The sequence below is a fragment of the Nanorana parkeri genome, unplaced genomic scaffold (genome assembly GCF_000935625.1).
Source record: "Nanorana parkeri isolate BGI_ZX_2015 unplaced genomic scaffold, ASM93562v1 scaffold158, whole genome shotgun sequence".
NCBI classification, from domain to species: domain Eukaryota; kingdom Metazoa; phylum Chordata; class Amphibia; order Anura; family Dicroglossidae; genus Nanorana; species Nanorana parkeri.
Window position 1 is genome coordinate 926054 of NW_017306426.1, and position 21924 is coordinate 947977.

The 21924-nt window shown below is 40.7% G+C and overlaps 1 protein-coding gene across 1 annotated transcript in view; it reads right to left on the minus strand.

The window, feature by feature from the left end:
- MGAT4B (mannosyl (alpha-1,3-)-glycoprotein beta-1,4-N-acetylglucosaminyltransferase, isozyme B) overlaps nt 1-21924 on the minus strand; it is a 354359-nt gene that overhangs the window by 57729 nt on the left and 274706 nt on the right. Inside the window, exon 9 of the mRNA XM_018554441.1 lies at nt 6267-6397. Within this exon, the coding sequence (XP_018409943.1) occupies nt 6267-6397 (131 nt within the window). The remainder of the gene's footprint in view (nt 1-6266; nt 6398-21924) is intronic.

Sequence of the window (21924 nt, forward strand, 5' to 3'; positions counted from 1 at the left end):
TATTTTATTTGCTAAAAAAATATGTTATTCTGTTAAGCCAGGCACCCCTGCCAGACAGTATAGCGGTTAAACATTGCTTGGCCCAGGATTTCCCAGTCTGTAACTGGATAGTAAAGAAACGGGACTCGGATGAGGTCATATTTGTATTCTCCTCCTATTATTAAGAGTTATTTTTCAGACTGAAAAGACTACGCAAGGCAGTAGAGTCTGTCTGGTTTCCAGTGCTGCTCTTTCCTCCCTCAGACTGCGTCCAGTTGTAGAGAGGATTACAGAAGACTAATATGCGATTAAGGTAATATTTAGATGTACATTTAATCATTTGTAATCAACTCCTAACTTTACTAAATGTGGCTGTTTTAGATCAGCCTATAGTTCTGCTCTAAAGAAGGCATCCAGTCTAGTTGCACATGTGTACACACACACTGTATTTTTAAAATTGTACATCTGTTTTTATCGCGATGGTCTCTGAATCCTTTCTAAGATGCAGAATAATTGGATGCACGTGCCCACTAAAAAGTGATCTTGTCAGACATTTTAGTTAAAGTACAGGCACTAAAACTTTCTATTAAATATGTCCCCTAAAAGACTCAAAGGATACATATAAACTTTGTATGCACAAAATACCTTTAAAAATCCAGATATTATCTTGATAAAGTAGCACTGGCACCACCACTGTGCTGTAAATAGCCTATGCAGAGAGCTGAGCTGTGAATAAGCCCCAGCGGGCTCCACTCACTACAGCAAGCGTTGGTCACCTTTGGCACTCCAGCTGTTGTAAAACGTAAAAAGTCCCATGAGCTAAAACAACAAGTTCCAAGAGGTATTGCAGGACTCTGACAAGCACGACTCCCAGAGGCAGATACATGATGGGATTAGTAGCTTTACCACAGCTGGAGTACTGAACATTGCTTAGCCCTCCACTACAGACTGCTTGTAGAAAACTACAGGGGGCAGATATAAGACCAGTCATCCTGCACAAGAAGAGAGAGCAGCAATGACTGACTACAAAAACTCTTGCACAGAGGCAAAGTGCAGGAGTTGTTTCATGCTGGATTTCTGCACACATGTTGAAGAAATACAGTACACAGATGACATGAAGAATAAAGAAAGAATACACAGGCCTATACACAGGCCCAGATTTTAGCTTTAAACTCCTAAAAATAACAGACCTACTTTAGAGCACAAACCAATGCATGCCTGCTCTTAGATTGCCTAGCCATTAGAAAGCCTTCCTCTACTTCTATGAAACAAGTCTTACTGTATTCCTAGGGACCTGACACATGCCACCTCCCTGTCCAGTGACTCCGTGATCAATAGACAACAGCAGAGAAAAGGTGACAAGACTTCACAGGTCAGGTGGCAAGGCTCTGTATTAGCACAACTCCAATGCAGTAATGAAACAATCTCCAGCATTTCATTAGAGGTCAGCAGTGTAGCTCCAATACAGCAGCCAGACCTGATATAGAGCAATTGTTCAGTAGTGCTGGCATCAGTAAAGTGTCGTATGACTCTTAAGGATAAGTATTTTCATGTATTTGTGCTGGTGTGACCCTGGAAGAGATGGAATTTGCTGTGTATTAGAAATTAGTTCTTAAAATGTGTCCAAAGGCTCACATAAAAACCTCAGCCCTCATCTGCCCAGTACCACCTAAAAAAACATGTCCAGTTTGCAGAACCCCTTACAAAATGCATTCGGCTTTGTTGGAGTTGGATGGTGAAGTTTTCATCAACACATTAGCAGAGGCAATCGCAAGGGGGCACCACATATAACAGAGGGACACAGTATGTAACTAAAAGGATACATGTGGGCACTGTGTAATAGAGGGAAGCTTTACTTAATAGAACATGATTTATCTGTTACCTAAATAGGACATGAACTATGGAAGTGGTTCCCAAAAAAGGCAAACAGAGGGCAAAGGATCAGTCAGCTATATTGCCTGTAGGCTCCCTGCAGCCGATCCCTTACCCCATCACTGACTTAACATTCTTTGTTTTGACTGCATGAAGGCAGCCGTCTTGGTAGAGGAGGGGTTTTCATCCTCCTGTCAGAGCTGCCCCTGATGAGAGGTGATCTGAAGAATAAACAAATCAAGAAGCAGCAGCAGAGGTGGAGGAAGCTAAGATCCACAGACTGAGTTAAGGTGCCCATACACTTTACAACCCTCGCAAGACTTTTTTTTACAACCCTCGCAAGACATTCAGATCTGGTTACCTAGGGCATCTGCTCCAGATTCTGTCTGCTCCAGTTTTGGTGAATTATCCCCACTCGGTTTTATATTCTGCAGTTTATACACTGTATATGCACCTGCATCATGTTTACACACAAAATAGGAGCACCACATAAAAAGTGATCTATGTGGGCATATAACTAGTATTTAAAAAGTGAAAGAAGATTAACAAAATACTTCCCCAGTTGTTTTGAATAAACAGTAGAGAGATTATATTATTCACCTTTATATCTTTACCGCTTCAAATGTTTCCTCTACCTACTAAATACAACAAACCAGTATTTATCACAGCTAGTAAAAAAAACATACTGGTAGGCCAGGTCTCAGTGGAAAAATACAACATACTAAATTCTACAGAGCTGAAGCAACAAAAAAGCTGAGATGACCACATCTGTCTAAAATATAGCCCGTTCAATAGCTTTACAGCATTCCATTATTGACATAAACCCTATTTGCCACAGAAAACAACAGATGCAGCAAATATATTTGTATGAGTCACCTGATTGAGAAACAATCTATTAGGAAATTCCTTTTTTTGTTCCAGTAAATTCATGAATGTCACAAGATGCTGCTAGAAGTAGAGTAGAGGTGTACTTTCATAGGCAGGTTGTGATGGAAAACTAAGGTGTCTGGCTTTTTCCCCAAACCCAGAATACCACTTTCATGTTAACATATTTACTGTGCACTTATATTTAACTACGATATCTTTCTTTTCAATCCGCTTTACAGTACTTTGCAGCACCCTTCCAAAACAAATCAAAGAAAATACAATAATAGCATCGTCTTTGGTCAGTGAGTGACAGTCATGCAGTATACAGCTGGAAAAGGAGTGATCCCCAGGCACAAAAGAAACAGCATAGGTACATAGGTACAATGTGATTGCCTTTGATGCTTGTATTTAAAGGGTATCTGTCACTTTTCCTACTCAGGGCAAAGTGATAGGTTCCCCTGATAGGCCCTGTTATTCAACCACTGATACCTTCCCACATGCTACCTTGCCATCCTGTTATTCTGCAAGAGTGCCAAGTCTAATCCCTGTGTAAGCTCTGTGCCAGCCTGTGTTGGAGCTTGCACAGCATTCATGGCCTCTCACTCCAACTGATGAGTGGAGGAGTGAGGCGAACACAGCAAAGGAATCAAGGTAGGAAGGGCCTATAATGAGAACCTGTCATTTTGCCCTGAACGAGTAAAGTGACAGTTTCCCTTTATAAATGACCAGTTATGTTTGGGTCTATGAAATAATTTTTCCTCAATTATCATAATATTTCAAGGTTACACATAAAAAATATATATTCCCCTATTATTTAACTGTACTAGCTATACCTGAACCTAACCACCTATTCTTAGTCCACTGGTGAGATACTCCTTCTCTTAATTTCTCCTTAAAGTACAATTCTGCAGCACATCTAACTGGCTCTCAGTAATGACTCTGCCTCTCCCATTCTGAGATCTCCTGTACAGAACATTTTGACACTTGTTGCATTTACAAAATTGATATACTTTTTTTTTGTTAACAGAACGCTTTATTATTTTTAATTATAAATATACAAAAGAGAATAATATTGAGAACACGAAAAACAAAAAGGGAAAGACAGCAGGGCACTATACATCCATTAATACCTTTGATACCAACGCATACATGCAACATCAGAGGGCATTGAAACCACATAAATTCCCACGACCTTAAAAAGAAAAATAGAAGAGAAGCAAAAAAAGAAGGTGGAGGTGGGGGAACTAAGACATAGCCCAAGGGCAGGAAGGGGAGGTAAATAGGGTCAAAGAAAAAGAAACAGAAAGGACGGGCGAGAATTAGGATGAAGACAATGGTGTATGGGGAAAAAAAGGTCCAAAAAGGTCAATAAATATCCCCTGAGGAACAAATGTACTGGGAGGTATTAATCCCCAATAACTAGGTCATGAGCAGTGAGCCAGTCGGCCCAGATCTTCTCAAACTTGGCAGGACAGCCTCTACCCAGATAGATAAGCTTATATAGAGGCAGGGCTTTGTTAATTGCAGCTTTTCACTTATATACTTATTTTAATTAAAACATTACTGCATTCATTGACGGTAATTATATCTGCTTGAAGTTCAGCATTTAAACGACAGAAGGATACATTATAAGGTAAATTAATCACATAAATAAATCATTCTTTCATTTTTTTTTCATTTTTTTGAAATGACACAGGGAACTTACACTTTAAATGTTCCTGAGCATAACACACAATCTCAAAGTGAATAATCTGAATGCAGTTGTTTGGAAATAAAGATCATGATAATTTATTATTGTTACTCGCTATTTTTTTTCTATGGAACATATTGAAGCTAAGTGACTTTTCACCATTATTTATGAGTCTGTAGTCAGTCACATTTGAAGGAAATCAAATTAATAAAATTCGGTTATTTAAGTTTTCATCTCTGCAGCCGATATTCACTTGAAGCACAATGTTCTCATTTCAAACATTTCTCTGTGCAACTGTTATTGCGTTCTAATGTCTGCTGGAATATCCAATAGTGTGCTATCCCTGAAAGACCTTTCTGTATAGCAGATATGAAAAGCCTTTGTACTGTTAAAAAATAAAATATGCAGAGAAGGCCAGAGATCTGCAATATAAGAATAGGGCTACATGCCAGCTGTCTAAAAACTTGCAGACAATGCAGGTTAAGGTAAAAACATTATTGATTTTTCTTTGCATTAGTTAATAAGCATATTATAAGTATAGGGTTTAAAACAACGGCTTTCCTTGAAACCCCAATTGCCCAAATGGTGGTTTAGGGACCCTTGTAGCCAATTGGTGCTTGCTGACAGGCTCTTGGACCCTAGCAGTCTGTAGAGGATATATGCAATATATATGTAAAGAGGTATTGCAGTGATCTCTGTAACATAACTCCCGTTTCTCACTTCTTCTGCAGCATGTCTCTAATAAAACCTGCAGCATGCGCCCCCTCTCACCATCTTCAAGTATGTCTGCAGTCTCCGAAAGTCCTCTCTAGCATTACTTAATGCAAACTTTATGTACGGCCTTTTAGTGATGTTGGGGGCTGCAGCCTCCAATACCTCATAAGTTGAGAACCACTGTTTTATGGATGCAAAGCAAAGGTGTTTTTATGGAAAGGAGTAAGAAAAGATCATCACTTACCTCTTAGAGCAAACGTGAAGTGATGTTGCTATTCCTAAATTGTCAATCTGATCTCAAAGTAGCGTCTACTTTATATCCAGAGGGCCCCAGGAGTCCCAAAACCTGGACTAAACTGTTACGAAAATACTGACTTCAGGTAGAAAAGCAGTATTTTAGTCCATCCCAAAATCTCACAATCTTACATCACACCCATAGCCCATAACAAGGACAGGAAGAGTGATGGGACAGACCAATGTTTCACCTGATGACGATGGTGTGTGCCTACTAATGGGCCTGTGTTTTGGGGCTCTTAAGATTCTGTAGAAAAAAGCAGAATCTACCTGCAGGTTCCTGCAATTGAATTGGCGGTTTAGGAAGTCTGACAGCACTATACATATGTTTTAACCTAGATATGTTTGTTACTTTCGGATTGTACAGTTTATGAAGCGGAATTGCTCAAAAATCATAGGACATGTCAGTCACATGACACTTCAACTTTAAAAGCTGGATGCTTCAAATAAGAGTAAGGGATGGACGGGATAAAAACTATTTAATTACATTTAAGCAGATTGTTAGTTGTACCTGTGAATGTACAATTCAACATAATGTCCATTTTGGGGGTTAGCAGAACTATGCAATGAAAATATTTGTGTGTGCAAGGTCACTTTACCATTTATTATATTAAATCATCAAACTGTACTTTTTTTTAAAAATCTGGCTACAATACCTGAAAATACCTAACAATTAAGACAAATAAATTGTAAAAAGAGTTTTCTACATTTCACAAGATTGTATGGTCCAGAACCATAAATGTGATGTTATATTAAGATAACAAAATACAACTGATGATGCACAATTTGTTCAGAACACCCATGGAGAAGTAATTTTACCATCAATCTCAATGGTAGGCTCATTACTTACAGCATCTTTTTCTGGATTGCACACTTTCACCCACAGGATGTGGTCCAGGAGCCAATCAATGGGCTTGTCTTTGTAAAACATGAGGATAAACTCGACAATCATACTAAGGTCCAGAGACTTGAAAAGCTTTCCTGGTAATAAAAAAAAATGTTTTTATTTAGGTTTCTCTTCTACAGTTGCAAATAATTTTTCTTAATATGTTTTCAAACTATCCACTCTGGATTATAGCGTTTGATGGATAGCGTTTCCCCTGGGAAAATTGGAGGTACTTCAGCAATAATGGCAGCAATCATACGTAAGCGATCATAGCGAGATCAATAGAGGTACGAGCAAACAGTACTGTATGAAGGTGATTCCAGGAAAACAGAGCTGGCAAACAAGTATAATAAACATGCAAATCTATCAAGAAGCCAATCTGTTATTTAATATCTTGTTATTACATTCAACAATTTGTTTTGTACAAGACAGCTGGTTCTTTCACATCCATTGCATCTAATGAGCCACTGTTAACCTGGTTCTGCACTACATAGCAAGAACTACATGTCTTCACCCCCTCTTTCTTATTCCACTGCCTCATTTTGTATGCTATGCTGTACACTCCCTATTCCACACTGGCTCATTCTACATGGTTTATTGTACATGTTCCATATTCCACACCACCTCATTCGGTACACTGTGCTGTACAATCCCTATTCTGCACTGTCTCATACTATATATTCCCTATTTCAAACTGCCCAATTCTGTTGCCTGTGTTGTAAAATTCATATACCACACTGACCCATTCAGAGCCGTAGCTAGCTCCTTTTGCGCCCGAGGCAAGAACAGAAAATGTTGCCCCCCCCCCCAACAGACGTGTGATGTCACTCGACGCTGCGCCTCTGCGGCATCATGTGCCCTGCCTCCAGGATGGTTTGCGCGCATGCGCAGAATGCACGGTGGCCAAATCCAAAGTAGCAAAAAAATGTGTTTTGTTTGACGAAACTAATGAAAACATTTTTAGTTTCCGTTCATTTCGTCCCAAAATTATTTTTAGTCTTTGCATATGTCTAATAATATGTGTGCATGGGTGTGAGTGTGTGTGTGCTTATTATTATTATTAATATTATTATTTTTTACTGTTGGGGGGACTTGGAAAAAAAAGGGGTCTAAACAGATTGCTGACATTTCCCTTTAGAAAAAGAAATTGAGGATACAGATCCCCAATCTCTTTTTCTGCAGCATCTGGTCTACATGAACGGAGAACACTCAGTACATAGGCTTCCCATTCATTCAGGAACTGGTGATAGTAAAATATTTACTATCGTCCAGTTATCAATAGGTAGAAGTCTCTGTAGTGAGTGCTTCCACCCATTCAAAAACTCATGAATGTACAGGAAGTGATGTAAAGCACTCCCTGTTTATTCATAAGTGGGGACACAGTACTATGTGTCCCCAGTTGTTTACAGACATTGGAGTGCTGATCACTCCAGTGTTTGTTCTGCGGACAGTGGATCGATATATTTTATTGATATTTACAGATCCTCCTGCTCTCCATCCTGATGCCTCTGCCCATATAGGTGGGGAGACCAGCGGGGATCCGTGGAGGAGCTGGAGCTTGTGCCTTCCCTCTTCTCCCTGCTGGGCCGCGGCTGTGTTGGCTGCCTAGTGCCCCTGTTGCCATGACGTCCTGTGCACACCATGGCAACAGGGGCGAGGGGGCGCAGCCAAGCTGGCCCTCGCTGTGCCTCAGGCGAGTGCCTCACTCGCCTCATGGTAGCTACAGCCCTAGACCCATTCAGTACACTCGGCTGTACATTTTATACTCTACACCACTCCTCTGTATACACAGTTCCCCATTCGATATTGTTTGCTATATATTTTATATTCCACTCCAATTCATTCTGTACACTGTGCTGTACAATTTATAATCCACACTGACTCATTCTGTGCACTGTGCTGTACAACCCCTATTCCACATTGTCTAATTCTGTACACTGTGCTGTACAATTTATATTCTGCACTGACTCATTGTGCGCATGGTTTATTTAGCCATAATGTGCTAAAATGCTGTGCATACAAACACATTATAGCTAAAAGCTCCAAGGGTTTTTCTTTTTTTTACTTTACTTTACATCTGCTTTAAAACATCTATTGCTATATAGACAAAACTTTGTAACCTGGAGTTGTTTATTGCGAAAAACATACTGAACAAACACATTTCAAAAAGTAAAAACGTTTTTATATAAAATGGCAAAAAATATTACAAAATTGAAAAACGAGCTAGTAAGGGCAGTGTGATGACCAATTATTAAGTTATCTAGAGGTTATTCGAGGTAAATAGTGAAGCATGTTATTCTTCATCTCTATGTAACAACTGCAACTAAAGGTTACATTGGGATTGCTGAGGAGCAGAGGCTATTTACTTTGGAAAGTACATGTAAGTAATCGCGTGTAAGGGAAATTAAAAACAAAATATAATTCTGTGTTTATCATTCTATATAACTGGTGAATTGAAATGAACACAGATCTACCTTAGTCAACATTCACTTTGATAAGAAAACTGTCTGTATCCGTTAAAAGAGAACTATGGAGTAAGTGTTTTTCCCCATAGTTCTCTTTAGGGTCACGGGAGGACATATACTAACCTACTCTCGTGACCCAAAGCTCAGTATATAGCAGGCTATTGCTCGCGATATATACTGAGAGCGCCGCAGCCGGGACGGATTCCAACAATACTGTCGTGACCCACCCAGCTGTGTGACAGCTGGCTTTGCCTATCTAGAGGCCCATCCCCTCCCCTATTCGTTCCTCCACTCAGCACTGGAGGATGGGAGAGGGGAATCCCTGCGGGGAGTGGTGACTGACAGTCACCGCTCACTGCAGGGAGATGATTGGGAAGTGAGCAGATCGGTGCATGTTTCTGCTCACTTCCCGATCTATAGAGCTGAAGTGTGATCACTCACCTCATAGTTCTCCTTTAAGGTTCTCATTTTGACATGGAATACATAGGCATAAACAGATAAACAGTGGTGCGATATGTCATAGTACAAAAGCACACCGATCCAACACACTTATTGCAGTGCAGGACAATGCACGGTAACGCACTACTGTTTATTGTAGTGCGCTGCATCAGAACAACAGTGCATTAAATAGGCTAACATAGAGCAACACGTTAATGTGCATTTGTTGATGCACCTTAAAGCAGCAAATATATCTAAATTGGGACCTTAGCAAATCAACCTAATTGAATACATCAATGATTACTGAGGCAAACTGTCCTGGCAGGGTCTCCTCTGGGAGTGGGCAGCAGGGGAGTGGGGGCAATTTCGAGACACACTAGGTACACCCTGGAGACTCAAATGAAGTTCTTTAGGGTGAACTTTTTATGCTGATTTCTCCCACAAGTGGTTATAGCGATCTCGTTGCTAGGTAATTAATTTGTTTTAACCACTTGATGATCGGTGTGTTTACACCCTCTTCCTGTCCATGCCATTTTTCAGTATTCAGAGCTGCGGTACTTTGACTAGCATTTATTCCGTCATGCAATGCTGTACTGAAATGAATTTTATACCATTTTTTGGGGACAGATAGAGCTTTCTTTTGGTGGTACTTAATCACCACTGGGGTGATTAAGTACCAACGAAACAGTACCGCAAAGTTTGGAAAAAAAAACATTTTTTTCCTATGTTATGAAACATTTATTATGACTCAATTTTTTGGTGAAATATAAAAGATGAGGTCACGTCGGGTAAATAGACACCAAACACATCAAGCCTTAAAATTGCGCACGGGCGTGAAACCACAAAAACTACCATACCCAAAATTGGCCATAGGCGACATTTTTAAAGCTTTTATTGTTCATCAATTTAGTGTTATCAGTGATTGATGGCCCTAGAATTATTGTTCACGCTCCGATGTTGGCTGTGATTTGAAACATATGCGGTGTAATGGGCGCAATCGTAATTTTTGCACATAGGTGCACCCGACATATGTTTATGGGTGAACATGGGGGCGGGGAATTATTTAAAAAAAATGTTTTTTTGTTTTTTACATTCAAGAAGCCGCCCACCCGCATTCAAAAAGCTGCCGTCCGGCCATTTAATTACAACGGCCAGACGGCAGGTGGTTAAAAAAATTCAAGGAAAATAAGTCTTTAAGGACTTTTCAGTCCCACTGCCTGTGCTGCTGTTTTCCCTATTTACCGGCTGCCCGAAGAATATTTAACATCTGGCACACTTCAGAGTCAGATGCCTGATCTCCGCTACCTTGTGTGTCCCCTATGTCACTATTGTGTCCTATAGTGACATGGGGGCTGGTTGAATGAACTACAGAGCGCAGAGGGGGACCAGGCATCTAACACTTCCAAAATTGTCACATGCAGAATATTCTTCAGGCAGTAGTATCTCTTGAATAAAGAAGAGAACAGAGACCTGGGCAGTAGGACAGGTAAGTATTAAAATGATTTTAATCAGGTTTTTTTGTTTGGTGCTTATTTAATAAGGCTGTCATTCTCAACCTATACAACTTACTGAGTGTATTTTCTGGAACACAGAATGGAAGTTTAGATTGTGCATGTTGCATGCTTGCTCCAAGACTATATGGTTGATTTACTAAAAGAGTACAACATTTTCACTTGCGTGAGGCTAAGGGAAAATTCACATTGCTATAAAACACCCAGTCACAAGAAAGGGAAAAAAAACAGGATTTTTACTTGCACATGATTGCTTGATAAAAGTCAGCACAGCTTTCACTAAGCCAATTAAAAATTCACTTAGCTTAGCGAATAAGGCGATGCTGTGCTGACTTCAACTTCGGCGATCAACTATTATTTTTTTTCCTAGGACACGATTAGGTATTCTTTGCACATTAAATGCAGAGTGAACATGTACTACTTCTTTAGTTAACTAACCCCACTGACTTATTAGATGGTGCAGCCAGGATCACAATAGAATTCCAAATTTCCTGACTTTATCACCACCATTTCATCTTGTTTTCATTTTTTTTATATACATTCAAGGTGGTCTCCAAATCCAGATGGCCAATTCATGTTTTCCTAACTTGTCCAAAAACAATGTCGACTTTACTCACTAACAGCTTTTAAAAAGAACTTTAGCTCTTCAAATCACCAGTACCCAGACAAATGGCAAATTGGAAAGGTGTATTATTGGAAAGTAAAGATGAGTATGTGGGAGCTCAGCCCAAGCATGATTAATACACAAGATAAATGTGCGGGTTTAGTCTTAACCAACACATCATTTAACGAAAGTACCAGTGTTGAATGCATTAATGGTTATAAACAGCAGCCATTACCCATGAGGAAAGAGATAGGAAAATATATGCAAGTCAAGCCAAGCTGGCCCAGAATACCAAGAACACTGCATTCTCATATTTTTTTTTTCTTTTCATTTACTACAGACAATATATTCGCAAACGTTAGTTTTTTTTACAGTTTGCAACGTAAGGTGCTCATAAACAAACACATTATACTGGACAATTAAATTATAGGCAGCCTATTGTATGAAACAAAAACAAAAAAAGGCACCCATCAGATCTAGGGCCTCAACATTGTTGCATTTTGTTGCAAGACAAGATTAATAGGACGCAGAAAAGATTATTTACAGTTCTGCATTGTGTGGAGGCAGGAGAGTGTTGAGTGTTCCCCCGTACTCTGAAGGACCAGTCATTTCTCAGCCATCTCTTGGGAAATATGGGCGGTGGGGAAATATACTGTATATGGACTCTGATAATGTCAGTCTGTCACTTTGGTTACCATGGGCAAGCTCACGTTAGGGACTATCTTTACGGGTTAGGTTATTTTCTTAAGTGTCAGTATGAAGTTAAATCTTAAGAATGAAAACAATATTTGAAGGGGTGGTTAAGTGTTACAGCTTTAGGTAAGGAAGGATTAAAAGGGATGCTCCTAGGTATCAGAGAGTAGAACTGTGAGACACTTTGAGAAATGCAGTGAATTTTACTTCTTTTTGGTACCAAAACCTCAGCGCCAGAATTATCAGTGTAAAGCTGGCCATACACCTATAGATTATCTGCACACTTTCTATGGTCAGATGGAAAAAGTGCAACAGATTCCTCCATCTACGCTAAACTGTGTGAATGGAAGAATCCCCCACTGGGCCAAGCTTCAGTATCTTGCTAGTCAGCACTGCTGGCTCTCAAAATATCTGAACAATGTCTGCGTCCAGTCAGATTGTTCAGGTATTTTGAGAGCCAGCAGGGCCGACTAGCAGGATACTGAAGGTTGGCCCAGCGGGAGATTTATCCATCCACACAGTTTAGCGTAGATGGAGGAATCTGTTGCTCTTTTTCCATCTGACCATAGAAAATCTGCAGATAATCTATAGGTGTATGGCCAGCTTTAAACTGGCTATACACCAGTAGAGTTTCATTTAAAAAAATTTTAGAATGTTTTTCCAATCTTCTAATAGTTTATGGGGTCAAATTGATGATTGATTTTGACCGTAATGAGAAAAAGATTTGAAAAAGGATAGAAAGTTTTTCTTGAACAAATTTATTTTAACAGTGAATATGGATTTTGTTTGAGAAACACAATTCATTTTACAATCTAATGTTAAAACCAAGAAAAATTCCAACAACCTTCGGCAAGTCTCTGATGGCATTATCAAATGTTGTGATGACATTTTACGGATGAACATTCGTATAAAAATCTACCAGTGTATGGCCAGCTTTAGACTACACCAGAAGTTATTATATTTTCATTTATTTTCAAACCAGAATTACATTGTTACATAATTAAGCTGAAAAGAAAGTGTTTTTGGACTGTTATTCTTAAAACCAACCCTCTATCCTCACGTACGTATATAAACCAGAAGGCAAAAGCCCTTGCAAAGTTTAAACCAGTTTGTTTTAACAAAGAAAACAAACTGTTTCCTGACCCAACATGACATTTGGATAAAACCCCGGATAAACTAGCCTTCTTTTTGTATTCTTTTTCTAGAATAGTAAGTCAATGCTTGTACTGCAATGCAAAAAAATAGTAAAAATTAAAACAGCAGCAGTTTTTAAGAGTAAGGACAACGATACACAGCCCAATATCTTTGAGTGGTGTGATGTAACGTCCTTGAACACCAATTGTGACAGTTGCGTTGGGGTTAAATTCCCAAGTTATACAAAGCTCTTGCAAGCATTTCAAGTGTTTATTAGGTTATGTGCGAACATCTCTGATCATTCAGCAATCATTCTCTTTTAACTGTCGAAAAGGAAAAGTGTCTTCACTGCTTGTGTGGCATGCTGTAATGATGGAAAAATCAGTAAGAGATATCTTTGCAGGTCTCAGTGGTACAGAGTTCCAAATGAGCACAGGAAAACGTCTCATTTTTGGAGAGAGATTTCTGGAGTGAGCCCATACAGGCTCACTATGCAAGAGATAATCTGTACTTAATCAGGGTGCAAAAGAGGACAGCTAGATGACAACTGTGCAGAGGTCACACGTCTACAGATTTCATAATAGTCAAGGCAGAAGTGAGATAACGCTGCGCTATACAGCACTGTTGCATCAATCACCTGGAATGGCAGCCTCGTGATATGAGTCTAATGAGGACTTTGAGCATAAATGTCTAGCTATCAGCAAACAACCAAAGGTGAGACATCTGTTGACTGAGAAAGACACAAGGCGCTATAAAGCTCGCCATACACTTTACAACCATCGCACGACTTTCGTCTTGCGATGGTTGTAAGGTAATTAAAAGCTTGTACGATCTGCCCATCTTGGACAGGCAGATCGTACTTGCAATCATCGCAAGCCCTCCCCGCTGAGGGGAGGGCTTCCGATGATTCCAATGCTGAGCGGGCAGTGTGCGCTTGCACGCCACAAACCCGTCGAAAATCGTACGATTTTCGCCAGGTTTTTCAACGTGCTCGTAAGACAAAAGACGTGCGACCATACAGTAGAAACGTATATGTATAGAATTTCAAGTCAAAAACGGTTTATTGACTCGATTGCTATCACATCATATAGCGACGTTTCGGAACAACAGCAGTTCCTTCTTCAGGCAAACAGAATGTGAGAAAATTCTCACATTCTGTTTGCCTGAAGGAGCCGCTGTTGTTCCGAAACGTCGCTATATGATGTGATAGCAATCGAGAGTCAATAAACCGTTTTTGACTTGAAATTCTATAGGAGTGCGAGTGACTTTATACATATACTTATCTTGGATTGCAGAAGCATCTTCAGTCACTTTGGCTCTAAGGGTATTATTCGGTCAGGAGTGCGATGGGTACACTGGATTTCGTGCAGTAGAAACGGTTGCACGCCTTCCATACACCTGCAGATTATCGTACGATATCATACCGCAGGTGTATGGCAACCTTAAGAAACAAGTTAGACTAATGTACTTGCTCTTCATTATGAAGGATCAGTGTTACCACGATGATCATCATCCAGAAACAGTGATCCGTTTTCATGTTTTTAAAACAATAAATCACAGCAGCTGTCATTTTGTTTTTTTTTACTCATTAACAGAAATAGACTTTTTCATGTCAGAATGAAACCAGATGTCTGCTAAATTATTTAAATTAATTACCATAAACACAAAGCAGTATTAGAGTCTTGTACTGTATTCGCCATTGAATAATGCAGTCAGTTTGGCATTTGAGTGATAACCTTTATTGGGTGACTGAAACTAGAAACTTTATTGGATGACTTAAAGAACTGAAGTCAAAACGTTTTGGGTTTTAAATTAAGGGAGGTTTATAACCAGGGTCGTTCCTATAATGATGCAGCCTGAGGTGGTTGCCTCAGGAGACATGTCATTGGGTCACGAGGGGCCTGTCAGAATGCAAAAGAAACTGTGGGGGATTCGTTCATCTGTGTTGTTCAGCGTGGATCGAGGAATTTGTTATAATTTCTTCCTTCACCTTGTAGGTTGAAACACCTAAAAATCTACCATCAAGTATGTAGCACACAGAATATATGTGAAAGGCAACAACTGCTGTCATAATGCACCCATAAATCCAAATACTTGTGGCTCAGAAAGTATACCATGGGACTGTCAGTTTAAAACCTGCATCAGTTAAAACAAGCTCAGGTTGGCAGGAAACTTTACAAACTGGCAACTTTGCCTACTGCACTACATTCCTGTGGTCAGGATATTAGCGACCTCGCTTCTCTTCGTGTGTGCAGCCTTTCCTTCTGCATCTTAATTCAGGTATGTGTTGGAAATAAGTGACTTTGGAAATTTTAAAGCTCATCTCCAGGATAGCACACACACTTGCTAATCGCTAGATTAAATGGAAAAAAAGACCCAATTTCTTACCTGAAATCAAGGTCACATGACAGGGTCAACCAGATTCTTCTATCTTCCAAACTGCAGTTTAGTAGGGTCCTTTTTCTAGTGCCCACATCCCACTCTGGTGACCGGACACTTCCTTTAAGAGGAGAACTATGAGGTGAGTGCTTTTCACTCACCTCATAGTTCTGGCCGACCTGTGACAATGAGACTGTCACAGGTCGGCTCAGTAGATTGGGAAGTGAGCGAACACATACCGGCGTTCGCTCACTTCTCGATCCTGTCATGGCTTTCTGCCGTGGCAGGGGAGGGGCTGGATTCCCCCCTCCCTGCTCCGATCCTCCAGCGCTGACTGGCGGAACGGACGGGGGAGGGGGCGGGTATAGCTGGCTGTTCCTCTAGATAGGCAGAGCCAGCTGTCACTCACGCAGCTGGCCGGATCCAGACATAATTGTCAGGATCCGCTTCAGCTGCGGCTTCAGTATACCGCGAGCTATACTGAGACGCAGCAGGGTGATGGGAGGATGCTAGTTTGTGTCTTCCAGTTACCCTAAGGAGAACTATGGGGAAAAGCCCTAACCCCATAGTTCTCCTTTAAACCATGTCTTAAATTGTGAACAGTTAGCAGCAGGAGGGGTGGAAGGCATTGGTTTTGTTTTGCTTGGAGATGGCTTTAACTACTATGGATATTGTATTTTTATTGCATAATACACTCCTGACATACAAAACTCAACAAGCAGATTTGTAGTCTATCACACTGCCCATCATAATAACAGACATGTCACTTCCAAGGTTAATGATGCTGTCAACAAATCTGCATCATGCAGTATAATCCATCCTCGTCAAAACAGTCGTTCACACCAAGATTATTCTTAAAAACCTATAAAATTACAGACACGCTAAAAGCGACATGCATCCGGGATGAGTTATGCTTAGCACATTTAACTAGTCTATATTGGAGGCTGATCCTTCTTGGAATGAGTTAATAAACAAAGAAAAACCTGACCTACTTATCTTTTAGACTTGTAATAATATGCGATTATGTTGTAAAATAAAACACAAAGATTATTCACTCCAAACAATGTATGCTTGCTGGAAAGAAAAAAACAAACAAACTAGCTAGGCTTGTATTGCTGTTGGTCTCCGGAGACTCAGTACCCTATGCATATCAATGAGATTTCGGCACTGTAAGATCAGAGATGAAATAAGATCTCTGCAACCTTTATTTCTCATTCCTCGAACATGAACCCACATGCACAAAAAAACCTTCTTTAATTAAAAGCACAATGGAAATCAGCTTCTATCTTCAGTTTGTTCAGTTTAGATTTGAAAATGAAACAGAGATACTGATTGGTTGCCATGCACAGCTGCTCCAGATTTTGTCTGCTCCAGTTGTGATATTCCCCTGAATGTGTTTAATGGAAGAAAGGAGCTGATCAGCTAAAAAGACAGTACTTTGTAGTACATTTTTCAATCTGTAGGCGGATGAAGTGGCAAGAAGCCAGCCAGTGACTCATTATAGCGGTCAAACTATTTTTTTTTAATGAGCTCTGGACCAAAACAAAAATGTTTTGCGCACACATTTCATCTGAACTTAAGAGAAGAAAAACAAATTTTATCAATCACCTTTCTCTTAAAACACTTGTCAAGGATGTCAAGTGATGAGATAAAGTTGATTTGCGTCAATAATAAAATAAAAAGGCACCCCACTGAATGATACAGCACAAAAACATAATAAAATGGCACCGGAATGTGCGATGTGTTCTTCTTGTAATCTTAAGGTAACACAATATTTTCTATTCTGATGAAGCAGTGAAAACTGGTCGGGCTGCTTTATCTTGGCCGCCTTGGGACTGCACCAAGGGCAGCCTCGCAGGAGTGGATCACACACCGCCCTACATCCCATTTGGCCCCACAGCCAACAGCATGTGCGATGGAACAAGACAAGGCATCTGCTGAAATAAAGTCTATGGTCTCTTGTCTACCTCTCATCTCAAAGCCCTTGTGAGCCCCGGTGGCCAAAGTATCTTAATTAAACATATCACAAGGCGAGCATTTGCTATTCGGCCACCTGTCTCAGTCTGCTAGCTGACAATGTCTTCAACCAGATCTTGCTTACAAGATGCGATACAAGGCGATGTACACAGCATCATTACTAAACAATGAATAAACATTGTGTTCGCTATGTACTACATGGTAGCTAAAGACACAGATGAAGCTAATGCAGAATTCAAAGCTTCCAGTCTTCAATTCCTTATACTTTACATTTCCTACCTATGTTATGTATAATCCTACAACAAGGTTTGCCAGTTTAAAATTCAGACATTCTAAAAAACTCTTCTTATATTGCCGAAAATTGTTAAAACGTAAGCAAAATTATTGAAGGTATGATCTGAAGGTATTGAAAGGTTAGACCTTAAAGTGACATTAAAGTCACATTTTTTTCCTCCCCCCATGCTGGCGTAAGAACTTACCTTAAATGATGCCTCTTGATCCGATCATCTTCTTCTCTACAGTAGTTTTCTACTGCTGTGTCTTCTTTGTCCCGCGGTGTCTGTGCGGGTGCACGCTGCTGGCTGCCTGCATTGACGTATCCTGTGTCTCCTTTTCTCCCAGCCGAAGATCTCTACTGCGCATGCGCCAGCGCCGTGATCCTTCGCGGCCGCTTGAGAATCTCTTGATGTAAGAACCTCCAGTTGGGATTTTCCCAAACACATCAACAGCAGACTTCTTCCCGTCCTTACATACAGAAAACCCAATATAAAAATAAATGCCATTGCTAAGAAGTTTAGAACATTCCAATTTCCTTTGAATTTTGAATATGATTGATGAGTAGATTACATGTCCGAGGAAGTACACTCTGTTACCCTGTGAGATGCGTTTGTTATACAATATTGGGAGCTCACTGATATGGATAAGATTCAGGTTTGGGTTGGACATGGGTGTGAGGGGAACTGAGCCTGTTCACGGAGCCCCAAAACTAGCTTGGCAGTTCATCCACCTCAATTCCCGACTGCTTCAAAATAAACATACAGCCTGGAATCTTGGGTGACGTCATTGACCAAATGAAGTCTCTGGGGATCCCTGGCAGTGTATTTACATTACTGCAGCATTGAGGATCTGTCAGTTAGCGAAGAGAATATTATATGTACACATTGGTGGGTGTCAAGCTCTCTTGATTGATGATGAATTTACATCACAGGATGTGGTTATTAACAATAGAATTACATTGGGGGAATAACATTGGGGGACATTAATAAAAAATGTTACTGTATTTTTTTTGTATAGTTTTTAAAGGTTCATGCATGTTTATTTGCATTGAATTCTTTATGGCAATAGATAAAGGGTACTAATGTACCCATGTACTCATTCCCCTGGGTGGGGGCAGATATCTGGGTGCCCTGTTGATAGAAAGGAGGCTTACAGATTCCACACTAAGTCCCCCCACATATTACTCCCCACCTCCTTCTTGGAGCATCTGAGGTGGGCAAGGGATCCTTGTCCCTCAACATTTGAACAAGGGTGTCTTGCGGGGGGGGAGAGTTTGCTGCAAGATATCCCCCAATGTTAAAAGGCATGTAGCCTGAACTGGTACAGGAAGGGGGGCAGCTTGCTTGTTGCCCTGCCTTTCCTGGCCACTCGGACTGCATGTCTTGATAAGGGTCTGGGTGGAATTTTAAGGGGAAGCCAACCCATGTACTTATCCCTCTGGCAGGGGACAGATATCTAGGTATTGACTTATAGTGGAATCTTGAAGCCCTTGTTATAATAAGTCCCTTCCATAATACTCCACCTCATTCTTGGGGTATCAGATGCGTGAAAGAGGCCTTTGGTTTTCAACATTAGGACATGGGTACATTGCAAGGGGGTGGCAAAACTGTGCCATCTCCCCACCCTTCCAAGGTACCCCCATTGTTGAAAGGCATGTGGCCTGGTCTTTCACAGGATGGGGGCCCTGAGCTTTTGATGTCCTTCCTTTCCTGGCCACATTTTTTTTTAAGTTCTACATTATACTGTTTCAGAACACCACATGTAGCTTAAAGGTATCACACAAGCAGGTTATTTAAAGCATTTGTGTATTTTTAATGTTGCACATGAAAATACCCTTTTCCAACTAAACAAGGAAAATGTTTGCATTGCTACATGTCTCCCGTGATAATTCCCAGCTCCCCATGCTCTTTTCGCATCAGCTTGCTTATTAGCTTTACAAATTACCAGAAATAACAAGAATCACATCTCATAGACTTCAATAGAATTTCACAATAAGGTTGGGATCTGAGGACTTCAAGCTGGGTTCGCCCAACCGCCTGCAAACCAAACCCAGGCAGATTCACTCATCCCTACTCACCTATAGGTTTCACTTGCTGAATTTCTTTAGAACCATCTTTCTTTAGGGACAGGAATAGGTAAAAATCTTACCAAACCAGGTGCAGTTTTGAGGAAGGAATACAGGATTCAAAAGAGAACTCCCCTTGCTTCACTGCCTGTAACAAATGTGGTAATTATATGTCCTCTGTGTGTATAGTATGTTGCTGTCCCTATAAATATCTAGGTGCCATCAAAATTAGCCACAATTTATCCACAAAAAACACTTTAGAACAAGTCAGAGAAAGTTATCAACAGGATGGTGTCCTCCGATAGATTTTATTTCAGAGAGTATCGCTGAAAATGGTGGCACTTCAGTAACATTTAAAACACTTTTGTAGCTAGAATTCCCCTTTATAGTTGATTGAAGCAACAGTGTCAGATACATGCTGTGCCCCCCACTCATAGTTGCTTATACTCATCTTCCCTAAGCTCCCACACTCTGTTGGTCCATGTTTGTAAAGAGCTGATGCCCCGTGCAAGCTTCAAGTCAATCTAGTCAGAGCTTACAAAAGGCTAAGGGCTCTATGGTGTATGACTGTGTCTCCTCAGGGGCAATCTCATCTTGCAAGGATTTGTAAGACTCTACATCAGACAGAGCTTCCACAACCAAAGCTGCTAATGCTAAGGCTGCAGGCAGGTCAGAAAATGATTCTGCCAGGGGTGGTGATGAGGTTCACTTATGTCCTCGGTGGTCAGAGTCGGCAATTAAAAATCGCAATCTGGCCCATAAAATCCTGCATGACTGTGAAATCTTCCCAGGTTAAAGCTGGGGAGGGGCAACCCCTGACAGAACTTAGGACTTCTACTAATGTTAGCACCGGACAACTTTTAGGCGGTTGATGTCAGGTCCTTAAGAGGGAACACTGCAGGCCACCCCAGAACTGGTAGGGGATTGTGAGCTGGAGGCACACAACACAGATGTACTGCTTCTTTTGTGTTTAGGATCTGACCTGGTGAAATACAAATAAGGACAACTTAGTTGTATAAAACAAGGTAAAACCTTGAGTACTTCCCAAACCACTGCCAAGGTGGAGGTGCATATCTCCTGCAATTAGGAGCAGTGGTGAGAAGGTCTACCTCACTCTAAATGGTTGGAAAAAGAGCAGAGGTGAGGGGGTAGCCAAACTGCAAGGGGAGTTTATTTCCTTGGAGATGGGCTTTAAAAAAGAACTCCAGGAGAATAAAATGTACCTTTGACTGCTAGACCGGCCCCTGCAGCCTCTCTCTCCTCTGCTCTGGTGGTCTAAGGATCCGTGAGTCATTGCATCTAAAACAGTGTAGTAAACATTAGAATGCCATTCTATTGCCAGAGTGGAGTGGGAGAAAGGCTTCAGGGACCGGTCTAGCAGCTAGGCAGAACCGAGGTTCAGGTAAGTATGAGGATTTAATCCTTGCAGTGCTGGGGTAGCCACACTTCAAGGATTAAGTTTTATTCTGCCCGGAGTTCTTTAAAAGAGTCTTCAGACACTGGGGGTGATTTACTAACCTACACACACACCAGGTGTGTGTGATTTTCACACAGCAAAACGTATTTATCAACCAAAAAGTCTCTAAAAGCATATTTCCACTAATGCCATATATGGAAAAATCATGCACATGATGCATATATAATGCTGCTTCACAGTTTAGACAAAAATGGTTAGCTCATGCATTTACATTCCTTGCATTCATCAACGCAAGCAACACAACATAGAGCTAATTTACCCAACATCACCTTGGAATTCATTCAGGGCTTTGCACAACACACCTGCTGGGTGTGTACACATTACAAAGGTGTTTAGATTCCACCCATAGATCATGCTGGGAGGGAACACACTGCAGAGGTGTATACACATTCGTGGTGTGTTTATAAGGTTAGTAAATCAACCCCACTGAGTCACATCAAAGGCTGTGCCAAGGATATGGACCTGCAAAATGCCACAAGCAGAGCCTAGTGCCCAACGGTCATTTTGCAGACATGCCCTGCCAATTTTCTGTCCAGTGCGGTCCAGGTATAGCCCCTAAAGCAACTGCTGAGGATATGTTGATCTAGACAGCTGCACAGAGAG